We start from the raw sequence: 20,955 nt of genomic DNA on the forward strand, positions 1-20,955 counted from the left end.
CGTTACGCTTTCCACTCACGGGGCGGAAGGACAATCCCGACCGCTTTTATATAGTAAGAAAGAAGAAGAAGATATCGCACAGTCTGGAGTAGAAAATCATCTGTTACCTGGACAAACGAAACTACAAATCCCATCGTGCATTGCAAAATGGACAGGGAGTGTGTGAAACTCCGCGCCTGCGTATACACTAACGGGATGGAAAGACAATCCCGACCGCTTTTATATAGAAGGTTATACAGAGATTAAGAACCATGAAGAAGTGATGGGAGTCACAAAAACAAGCAAAGAAACGTAATTGGGAAGTCAATGAAGCACTGTCGTCAAGTCAAAATCAAAAACCCAAAATTGTCCACGGTAATAAGACCAAAGGAGACAATGAGAGTGCTGGGGCAAACCCCTTATAACTGAAAATAGGTTATAGCAAAATAAACAGGGTGAATGCGCAAAAATCGAGTCTTCTAAGACCAGAGTCCTATTCAGACTGCACAAGATGGCGGTTCTTCGGGTCATATGGCTACCGGGCAGGAAGAGGCGGGTCCAAGTGGGCAGGCACCAAAAAGTGACATCGTTGGAAGAGAACTGTCAGTGGGAGGAAAAGAGAGAGCATTTTCACACAGCGCCACCCCTTGGATTGGTGGAGAATTGCCATCACCTGAGCCATCAAACCAGGGGTCCTCAGTCACGGTCCTAGTGGTTTCCTTCCAACTAGTTTTCTAATTAGAAGACAGTTGGAAGCATGCGCTGATAGCCCGTTGTTGCACCCACCATGCAATGAACCCCTTGGAATTGGGAGCCAGGTGCAGCGGGTGACACCTCACTACCACACTGGAACAGTGTGAGGGTTTTTTTGGAAGGTGGCTGGAGTACCAATCCTGCCGTCACCAACCCCCAAGTTTTCCCTACAAGTTGAAAGACCTGCTTGCAGATTAACATCCTTGCTGGTAATGAAACTTGGTATTGAACTATTGGGCTTGTTAGCGCGTTCTTTCATCCAAGAGAAATTTTAATTGCACTGTAGAGTTTCCTTCCGTGAGGACATTAATCATGTGTTTTGTGGACCAGAAATGATTTAAACTTAACGCTCCTTCCTAATCCCCTCTCATTTATTTCTAGACATTTCTTATAACACAGATACGTCATGGTGCATACGCACAGGTTTAAAAGGAAGCACAATATCTCGAGAGCTGCTGGTTTATTGGTGATCTGCATTTCATTATTAACTAATGTGTAGTTAAGAAAACAGGTAACGATTCAAACTTAAATGCAGCTGCTAAAAACTAAAGTAGGCAATTAAGAGCTTTGAATTGTAACAGGCAAGATAACTAAAATTAAGGCCAAAAAATGTATTGCTTTAGTGGTAAGTAAATGGGTTTGAATTAAGAAACTGGTTGAATTGAAAACCTGCAGCCACTGCGGAACTCTAGGTCTGTAATTGAGGACCACCGATATAAAATGTAGCTAAAATCTGACTTTAATGAATAGTCACACACGTCTGAGTAGGAAGGATCAAGGGAAGGTAATTCCATGCCAGGCCAGGGGGTGGTGGGGTGCACTAAGCCTTCTTCTATTGTTATTTGCTTTGGTATCATCACTGGTACTGAGGTGTGAAAGATAGTAGTGATACCAAATTTTACATTTTAGTACCAATCCAACACTACTATCAAGAAAACATTTACCCTTTCAGCAAATGATATATCAACCAAAATTTGTTGAAGTCTGTATGCTGCATTATGTTGGAGGGTAGATGTCTAACAAGGACTTGTTTGAAGTTCTGGCCACACTTTTGGCTGAATGAGAACAGATTCCCATACACAGACACAATCCAAAATCTTGCGGAATAAAGAGAGGAGGCTGTTGTAGCATTAGTCAACTCCATATAATGCCTATGGTTTTGAAAAGGGGCGTCCAATAAGCACATATAAGTGTGATGATCAGGTGCCCACAAACTTTTTCTCATTGGCCGCACTCATTTTCCATGGCTAACTACTACATTTCCAGCCCTCAGCTTTGCCTGTTTAACCCTAACCCTAAATCCTAACCTTAACCCAAACCCTACTTTGTCAGGCTTCAGTCTCACCCGGAATTATTCCTGAGCCACACTCTCGGAACACCAGAAGTACTCCCGGGTTTTGCATACAAGGAGTAGCCTGCTTTAACATGGGAAGCTTGAGTTGGGAGGAGGAAGACAAAGCTTGCCTGGAGGAGTGGAGAAGAGATGACAGAGTTGTTGAGAAATAAGAGTTATAGTTTGTGGTGTGGGAAACGCTTGCATCTAAGACTTTCACACAATTAAATCCTTTTTTCACACTGGAACTTGTGTCTGTGCCTTTGAGTTGGGAGTTTAGGGTGCTACAGTGCTCCCTGGTGGTCACAACACACACACATAACCACATTAAGTTGAATAAACCAGTTAGGGCAGAAACCTGAACTCTTAATAATCCGTATTCACGTGCACAATTAATCTTCTTGAGTTCTCATCTGTCAGAATGCTCCAACATCATTAAAATGCACAAAAAAGGAGCAGCCTGCCTTAACATGGGGAGTCAGAGTTGGGAGGAGGAAGACAAAGCTTGCCTGGAGGAGTGAAAAAGAGATGATAGAGTTGTTGAGTGATAAGAGTTATAGTTTGTGGTGTGGGAAACACTTGCGTCTAAGAGTTTCACACAATTAAATCCTTTGCTCACATTGGAACTTGTGTCTGTGCCTTTGAGTCGGGAGTTTAGGGCTCTACAGTGTCCCCTGGTGGTCACAACAAACACACATAACCAGATTAAGCTGAATAAACCAGTTAAGGCAGAAACCTGAACTCTTAATAATCCATGATCACATGCACAATTAATCTTCTTGAGTTCTCCTCTGTCAGAGTGCTCCGACGTCATTAAAATGCACAAAAAAGAGCCAAACTTTGTCATCGGCCACTGTGAATCCGTTCTAAGCCTGCATGCTCTTAGGACTTGACTATTTATTTAAAACCTGTACTGCACCACGGACCACTTATCACAGGCTGTTACTAAATCTTGTTTATATGGTGTTGGAGATGGCTGGGGTGGCGATCCGGCCGGAACGCCCAGGAAGACCGGAAGAGGGCATATGCTCACCTCAGACCACATGGGGGCGACCACCCTGGTTCCTTTGGGTGCCATGGGTACAGAGCTTTGAAGCTCTACCCTGCAGGGGCCCGTGGTCACCGCCAGGGGGGTACCCCTGTGCCTAGAGAGCCCTGGACCTCAGCACTTCTGCCACAACCGGAAGTGCCGGGGGGAAGAGGATCGGGGACATCCGGAGTGCTTCCAGGTACACAACCGGTGTTTCCGCCACACAGGGGCATGTCAGAGGAAGGTTACTGGAAGACACTTGGAGCACATCCGGGTGGCTATAAAAGGGGCCGCCTCCCTCCATATGATGGCTGGAGTCGGGTGAGGAGAAGGACAGAGCTTGGTGGAGGAGGCAAGAAGGAGGCCTGAAGAAGGAAAGAGGCACTGTGTTGTGGCCAGGACTTTTGGGGGTTGTTGTGCACTTGTAAATATGGACTTTGTAAATAAACGTGTGTTGGGTGACATTAATGTGTCCGCCTGTCTGTGTCCGGGCCAGCTTCCACAATGTAAATCAATTACCACCAGCACACATCAAATTAGCCTTTTTTATTAATTTATTTATTTATTTATTTTACAGAATTATGCATCCATCCATTTTCTAGACCCGTTTTATCCTGAGCAGAGTGATGGGGCAGCTGGAGCCTCTCCCAGGCACCAGAGGGCACAAGACAGGAATAACACCTGGACAGGATGGCAGCCCACCAAAGGGCAAAAACAGACAGATGCACATCAGGGAACAATTTAACATCGCCAAGGTTGAGAACATTTGAGTAAGACCCTGTCAGGGAATGGGAAAGGACTCATACTGCAGGGATTCAATCTGTGATCCTGTTATTTTTCCAGAGTGCACTTCCCAGTACTATTGCTGGTATTTGCTTCCATAGTCCAATATTTCGATTACTGGCACTGGAAGGTTATGTGACACCTTCAAGATCTTGCATTATGGTGGAGACTGGATCGCTGTGCTTGTGATTTTATATACCATAGTGTACTTCCTAACAGACTTTCACATCTGTACACTGTTTTCATGTTTCTCTATTATAAGCCCAGAAGTGCTGCATGACTGTCTCAGTGTCTGGATTAAAGCACAGCTCCTCATACCTGAAGAGGCCACCCTGAGTTCCGAAAGGAAGATTAATAATATTTAACAGCCCACCTTTTGTAAAATACAATGACAGAATGTTCTGTAAACTCGGCCCTCTTCAAGTCCCAAATGTTTCCACAAGAGGCAGAGAGCAGCAGCCGGGGCCCTTAGCCGGCAAAGCCAAAGAACAAAGCCATATTGAAAGAGACGTGAAGATCAGATGACCGAGAAGAATCTCCATGGCGCTGCCCTGAACAGTGGGCACGATTGATTACACACGGGTGACCTTTGGGACAGTGGAGACAGGCAGCAATTGCTTTAGCGTGGTCTGCTTTTAAAGGCACAGTTGTATGTATCTAAGTAATATTAACAGCTTGCTATATTTAAAAAAAACAGAAATAACTCCAGAAAATTTTGTATTTTTTAATTTGAGGGAATGTTCCTGCCCTGCACCTGATGCTTTTTAAGATACGCTCCGGCTACTTTGTGATCCTGCTCTGAGTAAACGGGTTTGTAAAATGGAAGGACAGATAGCTAGATAGAAGATTTGGTACTTTACAGGTTACTGTAGAGGTTCAAGGTCCATCTGACTATGCTGGTGTGTTTGTTATTATAGACTGCAGCATCAGGATTGAAAAACGCACAATCAGAGCAGGAAGATGCACTGAACGCTGTGGCACAGTTGACTTTATGGAAAGCAAACAAACGCAGAGATAATGATCTCCGGCCTCAAATATTTAATTACACAAGAAATTAACCAATAAAAGTGAAAGGGATCTTTTAATATTTACTTTACCTTATAGTTCCCATAATCCGGGTTGTTCGTTGATGTGGTCTTCCTGCCCAAGTTAGACATTTTCATTCTATTTAGTAATTCTGGTGTGGGTTTGTTATATTATTTATTTATTTATTGCTGAACTTTTGTTAAAAGGTACATTTCCCTCTTGAGATTAATAGAGTTCTATCTATCTATCTATCTGTCATATAACACTTTTCATATGTATCTGTTATATGGTGCCTTTTGGACTGTATCATTTAATTACATACAGCCTTTCCTACCTATTACATTGTGCCTTTCATATATTATAGAGTGCCTTTCAAATATATCTATTAGTTAGTGTCTTCCCTATCTATTGATTATATAGTGCCTTTCATATCTGTCTATCTATTATGTAATACTATTCATATACATCTGTTATATGGTGCCTTTTGTACTGTATGTATCAATTAATTACATTCAGCCTTTCCTTTGTATCTATTATATAGTGCCTTTTATATGTTATATAGTGCCTTTCATATATATTAGTTATTTTTGTCTTCCCTTTCTATCTATCTGTTAGTTATACGGAGCCTTTCCTATCTATCTATTATATAGATGTGACACACATAGATTGTCATCTGTTGGTGATGTCTGCCCCACTAGTTGTTTTGGTTAGATATGCCATTAGGTGGGTGGTGTTTTTGTTGCCCGTTTTTTAAATACTAATGAAAGTATTTTACAACTGTCCTTGTGACTTCCATTTCTTTGTCCATATAGAAAAGAGAAGACATTACGTCTTTCATAGTTATATATATCTATTGGTTGTTGAGTGCCTTTCTTATCAATCTTTTTATCTGTTTATAACATAGCACTTTTCATATCTAGCTATCTATTATATAGTGCTTTTTATACTGTATGTATTAATTACATATAGTGTTTCCTATCTATTTATTATATAGTGCCTTTTATATGTTATAGAGTGCCTTTCATATATATATATATATATATATTATTTAGTGTCTTCCTTTCACATCTACCAGTATCTATCAGTTATACTGAGCCTTTCTTATCTATTATATAATGCCTTTCATATTTTATAGAGTGCCTTTAACCTTTCCTATCTATTATATAATGCCTTTCATATTTTATAGACTGCCTTTCATACATATGTTTTATCTATCTATCTATCTTACAGTACCTTTTCTTATTATCTATAGACCTATTAGTTACACAGAGCCTTCCATGCCTATCTGTTGCACATTACCTTACATATCTATTAGTGCCTTTCCTATGTTGTAGAGCGAATCTCCTATATATCCGTCTATTATTTAAGAGTGTCTTTCCTATCGATCTATCCATTCATTTCCCTAACCCCCTCATCCAGGACCACTTAATTGACTTTGCAGCAAAGAAACTTGACCCTAAAATCAAAGTTCAAAGCTTTTTGTGTCCCGAGGCGACTCGCCTAACCCACCTTGGCTGGAGCTGGGCGTCTTGGACCTCTGATGGTGACAGAAGGAGTTCGCTCCGCTGTGCTGCTCATCTTCTTTTTTAATTTTCCGCCGCTCTCCGGCCAGGCCGCTGAGCCGAACTCTGGTTGGTGACACGTGACCTGATCTGTGGGCGGAGTGTCCCATCCTTCTTTGCGAAAGTAAAAATCTGCCTGTTGCTCACCGGCCGGCGCCTTTTTTTTTTTTTAATCTGTAGCTGAATGTGTTATTAAACAGCAGGGTCCTGTGAGGCTCCGGCATAACGAGGCATGGAAACTTGTAACAAAATCGAGGAGAAACAAGAGAGCGCCGCTTTTGTGGTAAACTTCTTTGTTTGTTTGTTTGGACTAAACCTTTACTTAAAAATGTCCATTGACAGGGAGAAGTGCTATTAGAATCATGCGGCGCGGTTAAACACATTAATAGAGCGAAATGCCGATACATTTATAATGTGGAAAAAAAAAAACTGCTTCGGTTTTGTGGCAAGGAAGGCGGCACTCTGCCCAATAGCGAACGACTGAGCCCCTTGTGTCGCAGAGGCGAACGAGTCGAGACCTCCGAACGGGTACGGTGACTGACTTCTCTTACTATATATATCTGGCCGTATACAGTGTGTAAATATCCGTTTATTTCTTACGTTTCAGTTTCAGTCCTCTCAAATTAAATTCAGTGTCACCGGAGACCAACCTACCTCGATAGAACCAGTCACAAGGAAGGAAACGAGCCAAGATAAGTGCTGTAGTAGCCTTCTCAGCAGGTCTTTGGAAATACGGGAGACAAAAACGGGTTCACCCAGGAAGAATAAGCAAACTCCATACAGACATAGTCCAGGTGTGATAATGAAATGCAGGATGCAGAATCCATGAAGAAACTGCAGCATTTGTTGCACCTCCTTTTATCAATCAGTTTTATACACACACACACACACACACACTGAGATGGATAAAAATTATCTATCTATCTATCTATCTATCTATCTATCTATCTATCCAACCTTATCCTCGAACCTGCCTAATGCAGTTCAGAGTTCCGTTTGGCCAGCCTAGTTTAATGCAAGGTTGTTTGAGGCACATACCTACCTTGGCCCAATTTACAGTTGGCAACTAACCTAACCGCTATGTTTTTGGAAATATGGCAGTTAAAAAAGATAACACAAACCCAGGGACAGTGAACAAATTCCACACTAACACAGCTTGGGCATGATAATCAAATCCAGAATGCTGAATCTGCGAATGAATAACCTGCTCTATTCACTGCGCTATCTTTTATATATCCGTTATATAGTACATTTCTACCTATCTGTCTGTCTGTTATATCTATCTAATATAGTGCCATTCAACATTCTATCTAATATTGTGCCTTTTCCTATCATTCTGAGTGAGTGAGTCTGTCTGTCTATCTATTATACAGGGCCATTCATATCTAGCTATCTATCATACCCTTCAACAATCTTATCTAATAGAGTGGCTTTTCCTGCCTGTTATTTCTGTCTGTCTATTATATAGTGTCTATCTGTTTATCTATCTATTATATAGTGCCTTTCATATCTATCTAGATATCTATCTATATTACATAGTGCCTTTAATATCTATCCGTCCTCATTCTCGAACTTGCCTAATGCAGTTTAGAGTTCCGTTTGGCCAGCCTACCACAGCAAAACCAAACACAAGGCAGGAAACAGACCAGGGTGCCAGTCTGTCAGTTTAATGCAAGGTTATTTGAGGCCCAATTTACAGTTGGCAACTAACCTAACCGCTATGTTTTTGGAAATATGGCAGTTAAAAAAGATAACACAAACCCAGGGACAATGAACAAATTCCTCACTAACACAGCTTGGGCATGAGAATCAAATCCAGAATGCTGAATCTGCGAATGAAGAACCTGCTCTATTCACTGCGCTATCTTTTATATATCAGTTATATAGTACATTTCTACCTATCTGTCTTTCTGCCTGTCTGTTTTTTCTATCTATCTGTCTGTCTGTTACAGTATATCTATCTAATATAGTGCCATTCAACATTCTATCTAATATTGTGCCTTTTCCTATCATTCTGAGTGAGTGAGTCTGTCTGTCTATCTCTTATATAGTGCCTTTCATATCTATCTAGCTATCTATCTATATTACATAGTGCCTTTAATATCTATCTATCTATCCATCCTTATTCTCGAACTTGCCTAATGCAGTTCAGAGTTCCGTTTGGCCAGCCTACCACAGCAAAACCAAACACAAGGCAGGAAACGGACCAGGGTGCCAGTCTGTCAGTTTAATGCAAGGTTATTTGAGGCCCAATTTACAGTTGGCAACTAACCTAACCGCTATGTTTTTGGAAATATGGCAGTTAAAAAAGATAACACAAACCCAGGGACAATGAACAAATTCCACACTAACACAGCTTGGTCATGAGAATCAAATCCAGAATGCTGAATCTGCGAATTAAGAACCTGCACTTTTATATATCAGTTATATAGTACATTTCTACCTATCTGTCTTTCTGTCTGTCTGTTATTTCTATCTGTCTGTCTGTTATATCTATCTAATATAGTGCCATTCAACATTCTATCTAATATTGTGCCTTTTCCTATCGTTCTAATAGAATCTGTCTGTCTATCTATCTATTGTGCCCTTCAGCGGTCTTATCTAATAGAGTAGCTTTTCCTGCCTGTTATGTCTGTCTGTTTATTATATAGTGGCTATCTGTTTATCTATCTATTATATAGTGCCTTTCATATCTATCTGTCTATCCTTTATATAGCGCTTATTCTTTCTATTTATCTATCTATCTATCTATTGAAAGTTACTTAATTACACTCTTAATAAAAGTAATAGGCATATATAAAAGTGCAACAAATCCTAGGTAGAAGATTTTGGATGAACTGAAAAGAGTGACAAGTACATTATGAGAAAAGCATAAATAGAGAGTTAGATATGATAAGCATAGGAGTTCAAACAGACCCTAAATCAATCATATTTGCTGTTATGTTGGAGTCATAACATTACTTTGAAACCTGGGCAAAGAGAGAGAGGTTAGGAGCACTCGCTGATACAGTGCATTGCTGCACCCACCACAGGACAAACCAACTCAGGATCCCAGATTAAGACCCGAGTGCAGCCATGCAGTGGATGACACCTCAGCACCACACTAGTTCAGATGGAATAGAACCAGTGTGAGGTTTTATTAAGGTGGTTGGAGTGCCAATTCTGCCACTAACCCGCAGGCTGGATGCAGATTAACGTCATACCCAGGACGGAGCAATTGCAGGTTAAGGGCCTTTGTCAAGGGCCTAACAAAGTGGAGTCACTTTTGACATTTATGGGATTTGCTTGCCAGTGCAGATCCCTAGCCTCAGAGCCACCACTCCAACTCCATCGGGTGAAGAGTGGAGTTAATTTTGTACCATTTCTGCGTTGATTTTGGTACTTGTCATATTTTGAATGTGATTTGTCCTTTTTAGAAAGACTGATTGCTTGATTATCCAGTCTACTAAATGCATTTGGAACTCCGATGAGCCTGAGCCTCTGAAGGCATCATCTGTCATAAGGCAGGAAGCGACCCTGGACACATTGATTTGTTTCTTTTTATTTTTGTATTGCACTCTTCTCTGCTTTTGCATGCTTTGGAGCCTTACACATCTTTACAAGTACAGTATAATGCGTTAATAGTATGTAATTAAACCAGATGATATTTATATAAATAAGCACCAAAATGATGTGAAACGCATTGATTTTCAATCTAGTGATAATATAAAGTCCAGTTAATATTACAATGGAGGCATGGCCGATTACAGGAGGAGAGGAAAACAAACTTCAGTTAATGTAGTTCCTGGTATCGATCTTCTCAGCCATTCAGAGCCAATTTAAAGTCACCTCACCGAAACATATTTAGAATGTTAGATGAAAAATCAGAGTAGCCAGAGAGTAACCCACCCTAACGACTGCACCCCAATACTGTTAGTCTCAAGCTTGAACTGCTTGACTTACCTCATTTCTCACATGAAGCCAACTTCTTGCTCCCTTGATGTGATGCCTGCTCACTTTTTTTAAAGATGTATTCGAAGTAATTGGGCGGTGGGTTGTGTCAATTATACTCTTTAATGACAGATTCTGTTCCTTCTTGCTTTAAACATGCAATCATTCAACCTCTGCTCCAAAAGACCAATCTTGAACCCTCTGCTCTCAATTTCCATCCTACACTATCTCCTAATTATCTTTTCCTTCTGAAATCCTTGAGAAAGCTGTTCTGTGTCAGCTTGCAGCCCTTTCTAGCTCAAAAGGACCTTCCTGATAAGTCTCAGTCTGCTTTCAGGCCATGATTTCATGCCACTGAGGGTCATAAAGTGCTCACTCCTGAGTGCCAGCAGTTGATTCTGTGCTTTAGTGGTGCTAGAAAATGTGTGAGCTCTTCAGAATCTTCTCAGTTTCTGCATAAGTATGACCTCGGACGTGATCAGATCTTTGCTAGTGTTGATTGGCAAAATTCGCCAAAGGCTTTTTCGCAGCGAATACACCGTGTTATTATTATTTATTTATTTTAATTTGCCTAGCACCCCATGATGCTTTGCAAGGCCAGTATGACATCACAGAGTTGTAGCAGCCATGCACAGAACTTGCACACATGCCTACTGTAAGATCACTCGACAGGGTTATGAGAATATTTTTTTTTCTTGGCCCCTAACTGCGGTCGTCTCTTTCACTTGCAGTCATTTCAACCTTTATGGCTCTTCTATGGCTGTACGTGGAACATAAAAAAAAGGTAAAAAATGGGTCCCAAAGCCACAAAAGGTTGAGAAACATTGTCAGAATTCCAGCCTGCATGTATTTAAAAAAAAAAATAAGCAAAACAATTTCAGTATTATTGGTACTGCCACTGCATAAATTACTATGATCCCTGTGCACCAGCACCACATGGCTAATTATGTATGCAGGTTAGCCATGTGCCCTGCAACAACTCAAAACAAGCTTTAAAGGAGCCAAACCCAAAAATAAAACACTCTGTGAAATAATAAACGCTAAAGATTTGTTACTATTTGCTAAACGTTTCTTTCTTCCTAATGGAAGAAGAAAGTGCGGAGTTAATATCGCCCAATTCTGATTACAGTAGAACCTCAGAACTTAAAAATCTCTCCATACTTGAACAGTTTTTTAAATGTTATTTTGGCCTTCAACCTCGAACAAAAACTCTGAACACAAGCAGCCTGCTAAAACTTGTTCAGATCAAGATGCGGCCATGAGGAGCCGAGACAGAGCCAAGCAGGCCTATGTATGCTGTGTATTCCTATGACTCAGCCTCGGTATCGCCGTAGATCTCCTGTTATAAAGACATGCTGAAACTGTGTCCTCTGAATTTTTTATTTTTTTTTTTCCTGTTGAAATTAATTACCTGGCCTTTAAAAAAGTTAGCAGTGAGAGTAGCAAAGCAAAGAGAAAGCTCGTACATGTTACAATTGAGTTATAACAGGGAGTAATTGTGAAACATGAAAGTGGGTCACGTGTGTCAACTCTTGCATTATGTGCGTATATAGGTGTAAATAAGCAATTATTTGGAGGTCTGGAACAAGTCAATCCTGTTTACGTTATTTCTTATGGAGAAATTCAATTTGAAACTCAACCAGCTTTCTGGAATGGATCAAGTTCGTGTTCCCAGTATTATGTACTACAAATGTTTGTGATGCACCATCTGTTGGATTGCCTGGATGAAATTGTTACCTTAAACATCTATTAATAAGCAACCCAAAGAATCAGGCAGGAGGAAGCTTGTCCATTACATCTTTTATTTCTCGTCTTGAATAGGGTTATACTACATCACAGGAATGGTCACAAAGTACAGACCCAGAGCTATAGTTATCGATAACTGAATCAATATAACAGTGCTGCAGTAATACTTACCTATTTATCTGACATTTACTCTGATTGGTTTGTTGGCTTGCAGAATGTGAATATTTATTCTAATTGGTTTAAAGACACAAGATGTTTCTAGCAGAGGGTCTAACCAGCTTACATTTCCCAAAATAAGTCTCATTTCACTCTATTCTTGGTCCTTACAGTACTTTTCAATATTTCTTGAGTTCCTGTGTATGTCACGTCTTACTGGGTACATAATAGTTGGGCAACTTTTTGAATCATCACTCTGCACCTTCTTGTTCTTTGTTGTTCTCTTGACCTTTATCTGGCTTCCTGATATGCTTCTGACATTTATTAACTCCTTTATACTTCTTGTATGATAGATGCTTAATGTGGAAACCATACCAAAACACTTTATGTGCAATAACTATATTACCCCTAAATGACTATGTTGTAGCAGTCTGGTGCCGCTAAGATTCACACCGTCAAGATGACGGTGATTTATTTATTTTTATAGTGGATCCCAGGGACGCTCCCAGCCTTAGCACGCCCGCACACACTCACAAACAGAGACAAAATAAAGCACACCTGGAGCTGACAACAATTAAAGAATATAATGAAATTATATAATATAAATAATACCACCCCAGTACCCTTACGGCGATATTACAATAAACGCAAAAAAAACTCCACACAGGCAAAGTTCAAGGAATACCACACCGGATGTAATGAGAGATGACGAGAGTAAGTCCAGAGATCTGTATGTTGTAAGGGAATGAAAAAACAGTCCTACCTGTAGACACTGTAAGGGTGAAGACGGATGGATGGTTCAGGAGCGCTCCTATACTTGCGGGAAAGCTGTGAATCCACAAACAGTCCTCAGCACTCAGGTAGACAGAAGACGATCCAGACCCCAACAACGAATACAATCCAGGACACAGCGACTAAATATGGCTTAATTGACAGAAGGCAGTCCAAAAGGTAAACGAAACACAAAATACAACAACAAAAAACACTTTTTTTTTTTTCTTTCGGACACCTGCCCTCCTTTTAAACCACTCTGACCACCTTTGACCCCAACAGCCCCTGCAGGGACTGCTGGGAGATGCAGTTTTAACTACTAGTACCACTGCTACAATGTGACCCCCAAGTCTCGTTTTTCCTCCACAATTGACAAATGCAATACATTTTATACCTTACATGCATTACAAAATATATTCCAATAGACTTTAACTCCAAGGTCTACATTGATTACTCAGTTTTCACTCCATCTTAGACCGGTAGCACAGTTATTAGTTTATAGCATAACATGTACATGTCCTGGAGTAGAGTCCAGATTTCAGTCCAACTGAGAATGTGTGGCTGGACTTGAAAACAGCTGTTCATTTATGATCAACATGCAACCTGACAGATCTGGACCAGTTTTGCGAAGAAGAGTGGGCAAAATAACAGCATATGCAAAATTCATAGACGGAGAGACCTGTGCACAGAGACTCATCTCTCATGGCTGCCAAAGGTGCATCCATTAAATACTGACTTGACGGCAGTGAATACTTATGCAGTCAATTGTTTTGCTGTGATTCAATGCTGTATAACAATAAAATGTGACAATGTCCAAGTAGGGAGGGGTAGGGGGTCCTATTTATAGGCACTGCATATGTCCTGGACTTAAGGGAACTGTGTGCCAGTAGTATTCTTAACCAACTTCACCATCCTGTGTAGTTCCCTGCAGCCATGGGCTGAGCAGGTACCCTACAGACCGTGAGAATGGACTCCAATATGCATCAGCAGAAGTTGGTGACTAAAGATGGAGACACTCGGACAGTCCCACAACAATCTCAACCTGGACCCTGAAACTTTTTGTAAATTATTTACAGGTGATTTTCTGGCTCTTGTATTGAGCTGCATGTCGTTATTGAGGTTTTTGACACTGAGGAATCTGTTGGACTCGCTTTATAATTCAATGCTTTGTTCTGAAGTTCCTTTTTTTTCCACCACCATTTTGTTTTCCGTTCAGTTGAACTAAATTGCCATGTTTTGCCCAGTAAGAGGCGTGGCTTCAGAGGTCATGAGCCTGTCAATCATTACTGAACAGAATAAAAGCCTCATTCTAGGTTCACTTCCTTATCTGACTGGTTGGATTCCAAAACCCTTCTTGCACTTCCAGTTTATCAATTCGTGTTCGGTTTTTGCTCATTTTGAACTTTGTGATCCTTTTTGACCTTGTTCTTGTCTCGTGGTTTTTGGCTGTGGTAATTGGCGTGGTATTTGTTCTCCTGTTTCAGTCCCTGGCTTAATTTATGTTGTTTTTTTTTTTGTTTTGTTTTTTTAGTCTTCCAGTCATTCTCATTTTCTCTTGCCTATCTGTAGTTCATCTTATATATAAACGTCTATGCGTGGAAGTGTGTGTGTCAGACTTTCCGGCCCGGAGGTGCAAGGCTACAGCATGAAGCTGAAAGAAAGCTACTCCGTCGTCAAAGTGAAACCGGCAAGAAAAGAGAAACTCGATTAGCCGCTGATACAGAAACACGGTGGGCACATCGGCAAAACAAAACCTCCGAGGAGGTAGACAAGTGGGACAAGCACTTCCGCAAAACAAAACCTCTGAGGAGATAGAAACTCACTTAGCCACCGATAGACAAGTGGGGCGAGCACTTCCACAAAACGAAACCTCCAAGGAGATAGAAACTCGCTTAGCCACTGATAGACAAGCGAGACGAGCACATCTTCAAAACGAAACCTCAGAGGAGATAGAAACTCGTTTAGCCACTGATAAACAAGTGGGGCGAGCACTTCCGCAAAACGAAACCTCGGAGGAGATAGAAACTCGTTTAGCCACTGATAAACAAGTGGGTTTGAGCACGTCCGCAAAACAAAACCGCCGACTCTGCATTTCAGTTTTTCTCCTGACGATTTCAATAGTTTCTAGGTGTCCCGGGTTTTTACAGTACGGGCTTACACAGCTAGTATTAGAATATTATTCTCAAACATACATAATCCAATCTACAATTATAAGGGGGCCAGAGCCATTCGCAGAAGCATCTATCACAAGACATTCATTCTAGTCTGTCACTGGGACCACACACACAGATCCACTGGGGAAGGGGGGCAATCAGACTCGCCAACATGGTATGATAACACATCTGTTTGGGCCTCAAGTCCACCAGAGTCAAATGAGTATCAGAGTAAAACTGGCCCTCCAACTCCAACACTGGAAGCTGCAGCTCATCGTCTTTACATCATCTAGATTTCTCACACTCTTTTTTCCAGTCTTTTCTGAGAGAAGTTATACAGGGTATTGGAGAGAAAATTTGATTGTGTATAGGTTTTTGCAACACTGTTTGCTTTTCTTTGGCACACAGTGGTGACAGGGAGTGTACTGATACCTGTAATCACTATCATCAATGAAACATTCTTGGTTTTGCAGATTAAAGATGGTTGGCCCGGCTACAGTCTGGATCTGTTCACATACCCTCAACATTACTGTGATGATCTGGAATGTGTATATATACCCCATGGAGTGATCCGGGACAGGTATGTAGGAAGTGGGCTTCACCACTTTCCTTTGGCATCTTGATATCACCAATTCAACTGTAGTAACTGACGACATCTAATTCCTCCATCTAAAAGGGAGGCCAGTCTACCTCCTCTTCGTCAGTTTGAGCAATGACATGAACACACTTGAGCTCCTCAGAAGGGGCCTGAACTACATTTAGGCGCACATTTTCTGTTTGGCAGGATGGAGTCTGGAGGTGTTTGAATAGGATTTATAATATGCAGTGTCCTTCGTAATGTTTGGAACAAAGACACATTTGTCCTTGATTTACCCCTCTGCTCTGCAGTTTACAATTACAAATCAAACAATTCAGATGTTGTGATTAAAGTGCACATCACAGACTTTCATTTAAGTGGATTTGCGTGCGTTTCTATCACACAACACTGTTTCTACGCGGTCCCCCCCATTTCAGGGCACCATAATGTTTGCCACACAGCAATGGCAGGTCTGTTAATGTCGTCATATTTAGTTTTTTGTCACATCTCCCTCACATGTAATGACTGTTTGAGGTCTGCAGTTCATAGGCATTACCAGGTGCTGAGGATCTTCTCTGGTGATGTTCTGCCCAGCCTCTCATGCAGCCATCTTCAGCTCCTGCTTGTTTTGGGGGCTTGACCCCTTAAGTTTTTTCTTCAGCATATGGAAGGCCTGCTCAATTGGATTTAAATTGGATGACTAGTTTGGCCATTCAGGAATTCTACGGTTTTTTTTAGCTATGAAAAACTCCTCTGTTGCCACATCAGTATGTTTGGCTCATTATCTTGTTGAAGGATGAGGCACCATCCAGTAAATTTGGAGTCCTTTACTAGAACTTGAGCAAGTCACATGTTTCTACACACCTCAGAAATCACTGTGCCACTGGAGTCAGCAGTCACACCATCAATGAAGAGAAGTGTGCCAAAATCTGTGGCGGCCATACATACCCAAGCCAGAACCTTGCCCACACCATGTTTAACAGATGAGGTGGTCTGCTTTGGATCTTACGCTGTTCCCTTGTCTTCCCCACACTTTACTTTTGCTATCACTTTGATGAGGTTCTTTGTCTCATCTGTCCACAAAACCTTTTGCCAGAATTCTGCAGGCTCTTCTAAGTACTTTTTCACAAACAGTAATCTGACCATCCTGTTTTTGTAGCTAACTAGTGGTCTGCACTTGGCCTCTATTTCTTTTCATGAAGTCTTCTGCAGATAAGCATCTCTGATGTCCGCATCGGCCCCCTGAAGACTGTTTCTGATCTGTCAGACAGGCATTTGGGTTTTTTTTCTTGACAATAGGGAGGATTCTTCAGTCCTCAGCTGTGGAGGTCTTCCTTGGCCTACCAGTGTGTTCTTTCTTCTTCATGATATTCCTTATACTTGATTTTGGTCATCCTAATGATGGTCTCTGATGGTTTGATTCTTGTTTTCAGCCTAATAATGGCTTCTTTGACTTACATTGGCACAGCTCTTGTTGTCATGTTGAACAACGGCAACTATAGATTCCAAAGGGTAGAAGCAAGCCACGGTATCTTATGAAGTGATGAAACCCACCTGAGGATTCACAAACACATTGAACTCCATTTGTTCCAAATATCATGGTGCCCTGAAATGGCAGTACCGTGTTGAAAAAATGTGTGATAGTAATGTCTGCAAATCCCCTGAAATGAAAATCAGCAATGTGCACTTCAATCACATCTGAATCGTTTGACTTGTAATTTCAACTGTGGAGCAGAGGGGGAAAACAAAGAAAAATGTCTTTGTGCCAAACATAATGGGAGGGCACTGTAACCAACCAAAGTACCTGGCATTGCTAGGTTAAGGTAATCAAAGAAATATTTGTTTAACTATTAAATGGAGGGATACACTATTTGGGCTAGGGCACCTGGACGTTCAGGACAGTGGGTGAGTGCCTGCTATGGGCAGAGCATCCCCTCATGGTTTCTTGGATGCCAGCCCCAGTGTAGCTGCAGTCACAGTGTATCTCTGTGCCCATGTCCTGACACAGAAGGTGAATATCACCCTTTCCCTGCTGGCCTTCCTGTCCCATGGCCTCCTGGTCAGGCAAGAGAATAAGATCCATCCTGGCAGGGACACCAGCTGGACCCTCATAGGGGTCTAAATCCTTTCTGAATCTACTGTAGATATTCTTTTTTTTTTCTGAGGATGTTATTAAGGTGTTCCATATACAAAATCTCTAATTTAACTAAAGCCCCCGTCATCTATTGGATGAGGGAGAAAAAAAACCCATATAGAAACAGTGAGAACATACAAACTCCACACTTTCAAGAAACTTCTAGTGATGCACTAATGGAAACCATTCAGAAGCTTTTTGGATGCATACAGCTTTAAAGTTTTGCTTTTGTCCTTCTTCTAGACATCAATGGCACGCTGTAGTCTGGATGTGACATTGTGCCAGGTGTTCAAACTCAAATCCTGGAGGCTGCGGTAGCTGGCAGTCATAAGGCAGGCTCTATTGTAGGCACGGAGCGGGACAGTTTGACATCCGTGGCATAGCGACGGGCACTGAGCAGGCTCCTGTCAATCATGGAGAATCCACTGAATCCACTGAACTGGAGCAGCTTCAGCGACCGACTGCTGTCGCCGTCCTGCTCCACTGACAGACTGAGGAGACCCCACACTATGCGACTGTTCAGTTCCACCCGGGGGGAGGGGGGGGTACACGTTAACATTAAAACAAACTTGTCTGTTCTACCTGCATTTTTATCACTCTTTAATTTAATATTGTTTTTAATCAGTATGCTGCTGCTGGAGTATGTGAATTTCCTCTTGGGATTAATAAAGTATCTATCTATCAGTTCCTTAATTTGAATGACTGCTGCTGATGGAATTCAGAACCCTTTATTGTTCACTTTTTTAATTTTAAACAGCAAATGAGCAATACTCAGATTCAAAGTAAGCCAACGGCATCTTTCATTTCCCATCATTTTTCTCGTTCTCCTTACCTCTGGTCATTTAGCCCTCTACAGCATCCTTAATGATAGTTTTATTTTTATATATATGTCGAAAATGTAAGGAATATAGGTGTGTTTGCATTGCAGGACAGAGCGACTGGCAAGAAACATCATGGATGACATTGGTGACCATGACATTGTGGTCCTCTGCGTTCTGAAAGGTGGCTACAAGTTTTGTGCTGACTTGCTGGATTACATTAAAGTGCTGAGCCGCACGTCCAACCGCTCGATTCCCATGCGGGTGGATTTTATTCGACTTAAGAGCTACCGTGTAAGTACCAGCTGTCTTCGTGCAACCATATCTGTCATGTTCTCATGCTTCACTAGGGGGGTTTCTGCACTGGATTTTATGGGGCCCAACTCAATCCATCCATAAAAAAAATCGGGAGAGGTCTTCTCTAGACTTTTTTTTTTATGCTCAGATATGGGGATGGATATTTGAGGAGTAAACCACAAGACAATGATTTTATTTTTATATTTTGTCTATTAAAGAGCCCTCAACATCAAATCAAATTAATAATATATTGAACAATTATAAAAGTAAAGCTGAAAAAATTGGACTCTGCAGCTGCATGAATAAAAGGTAAAGTTCTACTACCGGTTAACAGACCTAGCCCAAAAGTTGATAAAAATCTACATTTTGTACCTAAAACTTGTATGCAACATTTGGTTGACCGAAGTGAAAGCGTACTGAAGTTGTCATGTTTACATGCACAAACACACACAAATAAAAAAAAATCTCAAATTACTTGTATTGTACAATCCATGTGCCTGTTCTCCAGTCGTATTCTTGAAACCGTTATGCTAGAGGAACTTGGAAAAAGTTTTTTGTGAGTAACTGGGAGAAAAGACAGTCAAAAAGCTGAAAAAAAACCCAAAAGAACAGAAACCGGGATTCCTACCAAAGCCAAAACGAGAGAGAACCTTGCAAATTGAAAGGAAGCTTGTCTGTCTGTCTGATGTTTCATATTTTATGTACTAAAACAGAATGGGGAAAAAGAAAAAAGGATTGAGACTACAGGTCACTGCCTAGCAGCAACCACAACATTTATTTATATAGTACGTTATTCCTAAACGTTGTAGCTGAAAGTGCTTTGCAAAATGAAATAAAAGGATGTAAAACGTAAGCTAACAAGATTAGGTGATGATATTATACAGTATGTAACAAAGAAAAAGGTAAGGTGGAATGGCCAGGAATACAACAACAAAAAAAACTCCTGTTAGGCTGGAGGAACAAAAAACAAAATCTGCAGGGGTTCCATTGCCAAAAGACCACCCAGCCCCACTTGGGCATTCTACCTAACGTAGATATTCTAAATTAGTCCTCATGGGTTTCAGGCTTCACATGGAAGAAATTGATAATGATGGTGATGTGGACATCCGGGACGCTCACTGTTCAATCCATAAATGCAGGGGATGCCAGGTATTAACACTTCAAACAGCACCAGCCCTGCTTGCAGTATGGGGGCTGTGGACCTCCCAAACAGAAGAGAAGCTCATCTGACTGATATCTCATGTTTTACATACCATAACAGATTGGAAATAAAGGGCTGAGGTTGCAGCTGAACTCGCCTTGTCTGTATACGCTATTGGCTGACAGAAAAAGAGGTGACCGTGACTGCATTGGAAGGTCAGGACTTGGTTGGTGTTGTGGTGTGAGATTTTGCATATAAGTTGATATTTTGTGTGTCTTTATTTGTAATTTAGGCAAAACAATGTAATTTAGGTGTTACATTAGTGAGAAGCATTCATGTTTTACAACCCCCCTCCCTCCCCCAGGACTAAGTCAGGAAAGTGAATTTTATGACAGGTTTGGGGGAAGTGCCTGAAACAAGTTTGGCAATTGTTTCTCTAAAGTCTCTCAACCCCCATAAGAAAGCCAGGCTGCCTAACTGCCAAACTTTACCTTAACATATGGTTTTGGGGGGTGACAGGTGTGGAGGTGTTCTATCCCCCCACTGGTCTGAAGTATGGCTGTTTGGAACTGACTTATATCAGAAGTCTTTAAGTACCATGACGCCCTATTGTCTCCTATTGGTTGGACAGAACATCTATAAATTTGCTTGCTTAACCTCACTCTCTCTCTTACCAAACTGATCCATGAACTGAAAGGACAACACAATGAAGGGCACAGCTCGGCAGCCATATTGAGACAGGCATGTGGCCTGTGGTGAAGAAAGC

The 20,955-nt window shown here is 41.2% G+C and overlaps 1 protein-coding gene across 1 annotated transcript in view; it reads left to right on the plus strand.

The window, feature by feature from the left end:
* Positions 1-6,584: 6,584 nt before the first annotated feature.
* LOC120529797 (hypoxanthine-guanine phosphoribosyltransferase-like) overlaps positions 6,585-20,955 on the plus strand; it is a 66,617-nt gene continuing 52,246 nt past the window's right edge. Inside the window, exons 1-3 of the mRNA XM_039753937.1 lie at positions 6,585-6,749; positions 15,696-15,802; positions 18,862-19,045. Of these exons, the coding sequence (XP_039609871.1) occupies positions 6,699-6,749; positions 15,696-15,802; positions 18,862-19,045 (342 nt within the window). The 5' untranslated portion in view covers positions 6,585-6,698. The remainder of the gene's footprint in view (positions 6,750-15,695; positions 15,803-18,861; positions 19,046-20,955) is intronic.

This window comes from Polypterus senegalus, chromosome 5 (genome assembly GCF_016835505.1).
Source record: "Polypterus senegalus isolate Bchr_013 chromosome 5, ASM1683550v1, whole genome shotgun sequence".
In the NCBI taxonomy this organism is placed as follows: Eukaryota; Metazoa; Chordata; class Cladistia; order Polypteriformes; family Polypteridae; genus Polypterus; species Polypterus senegalus.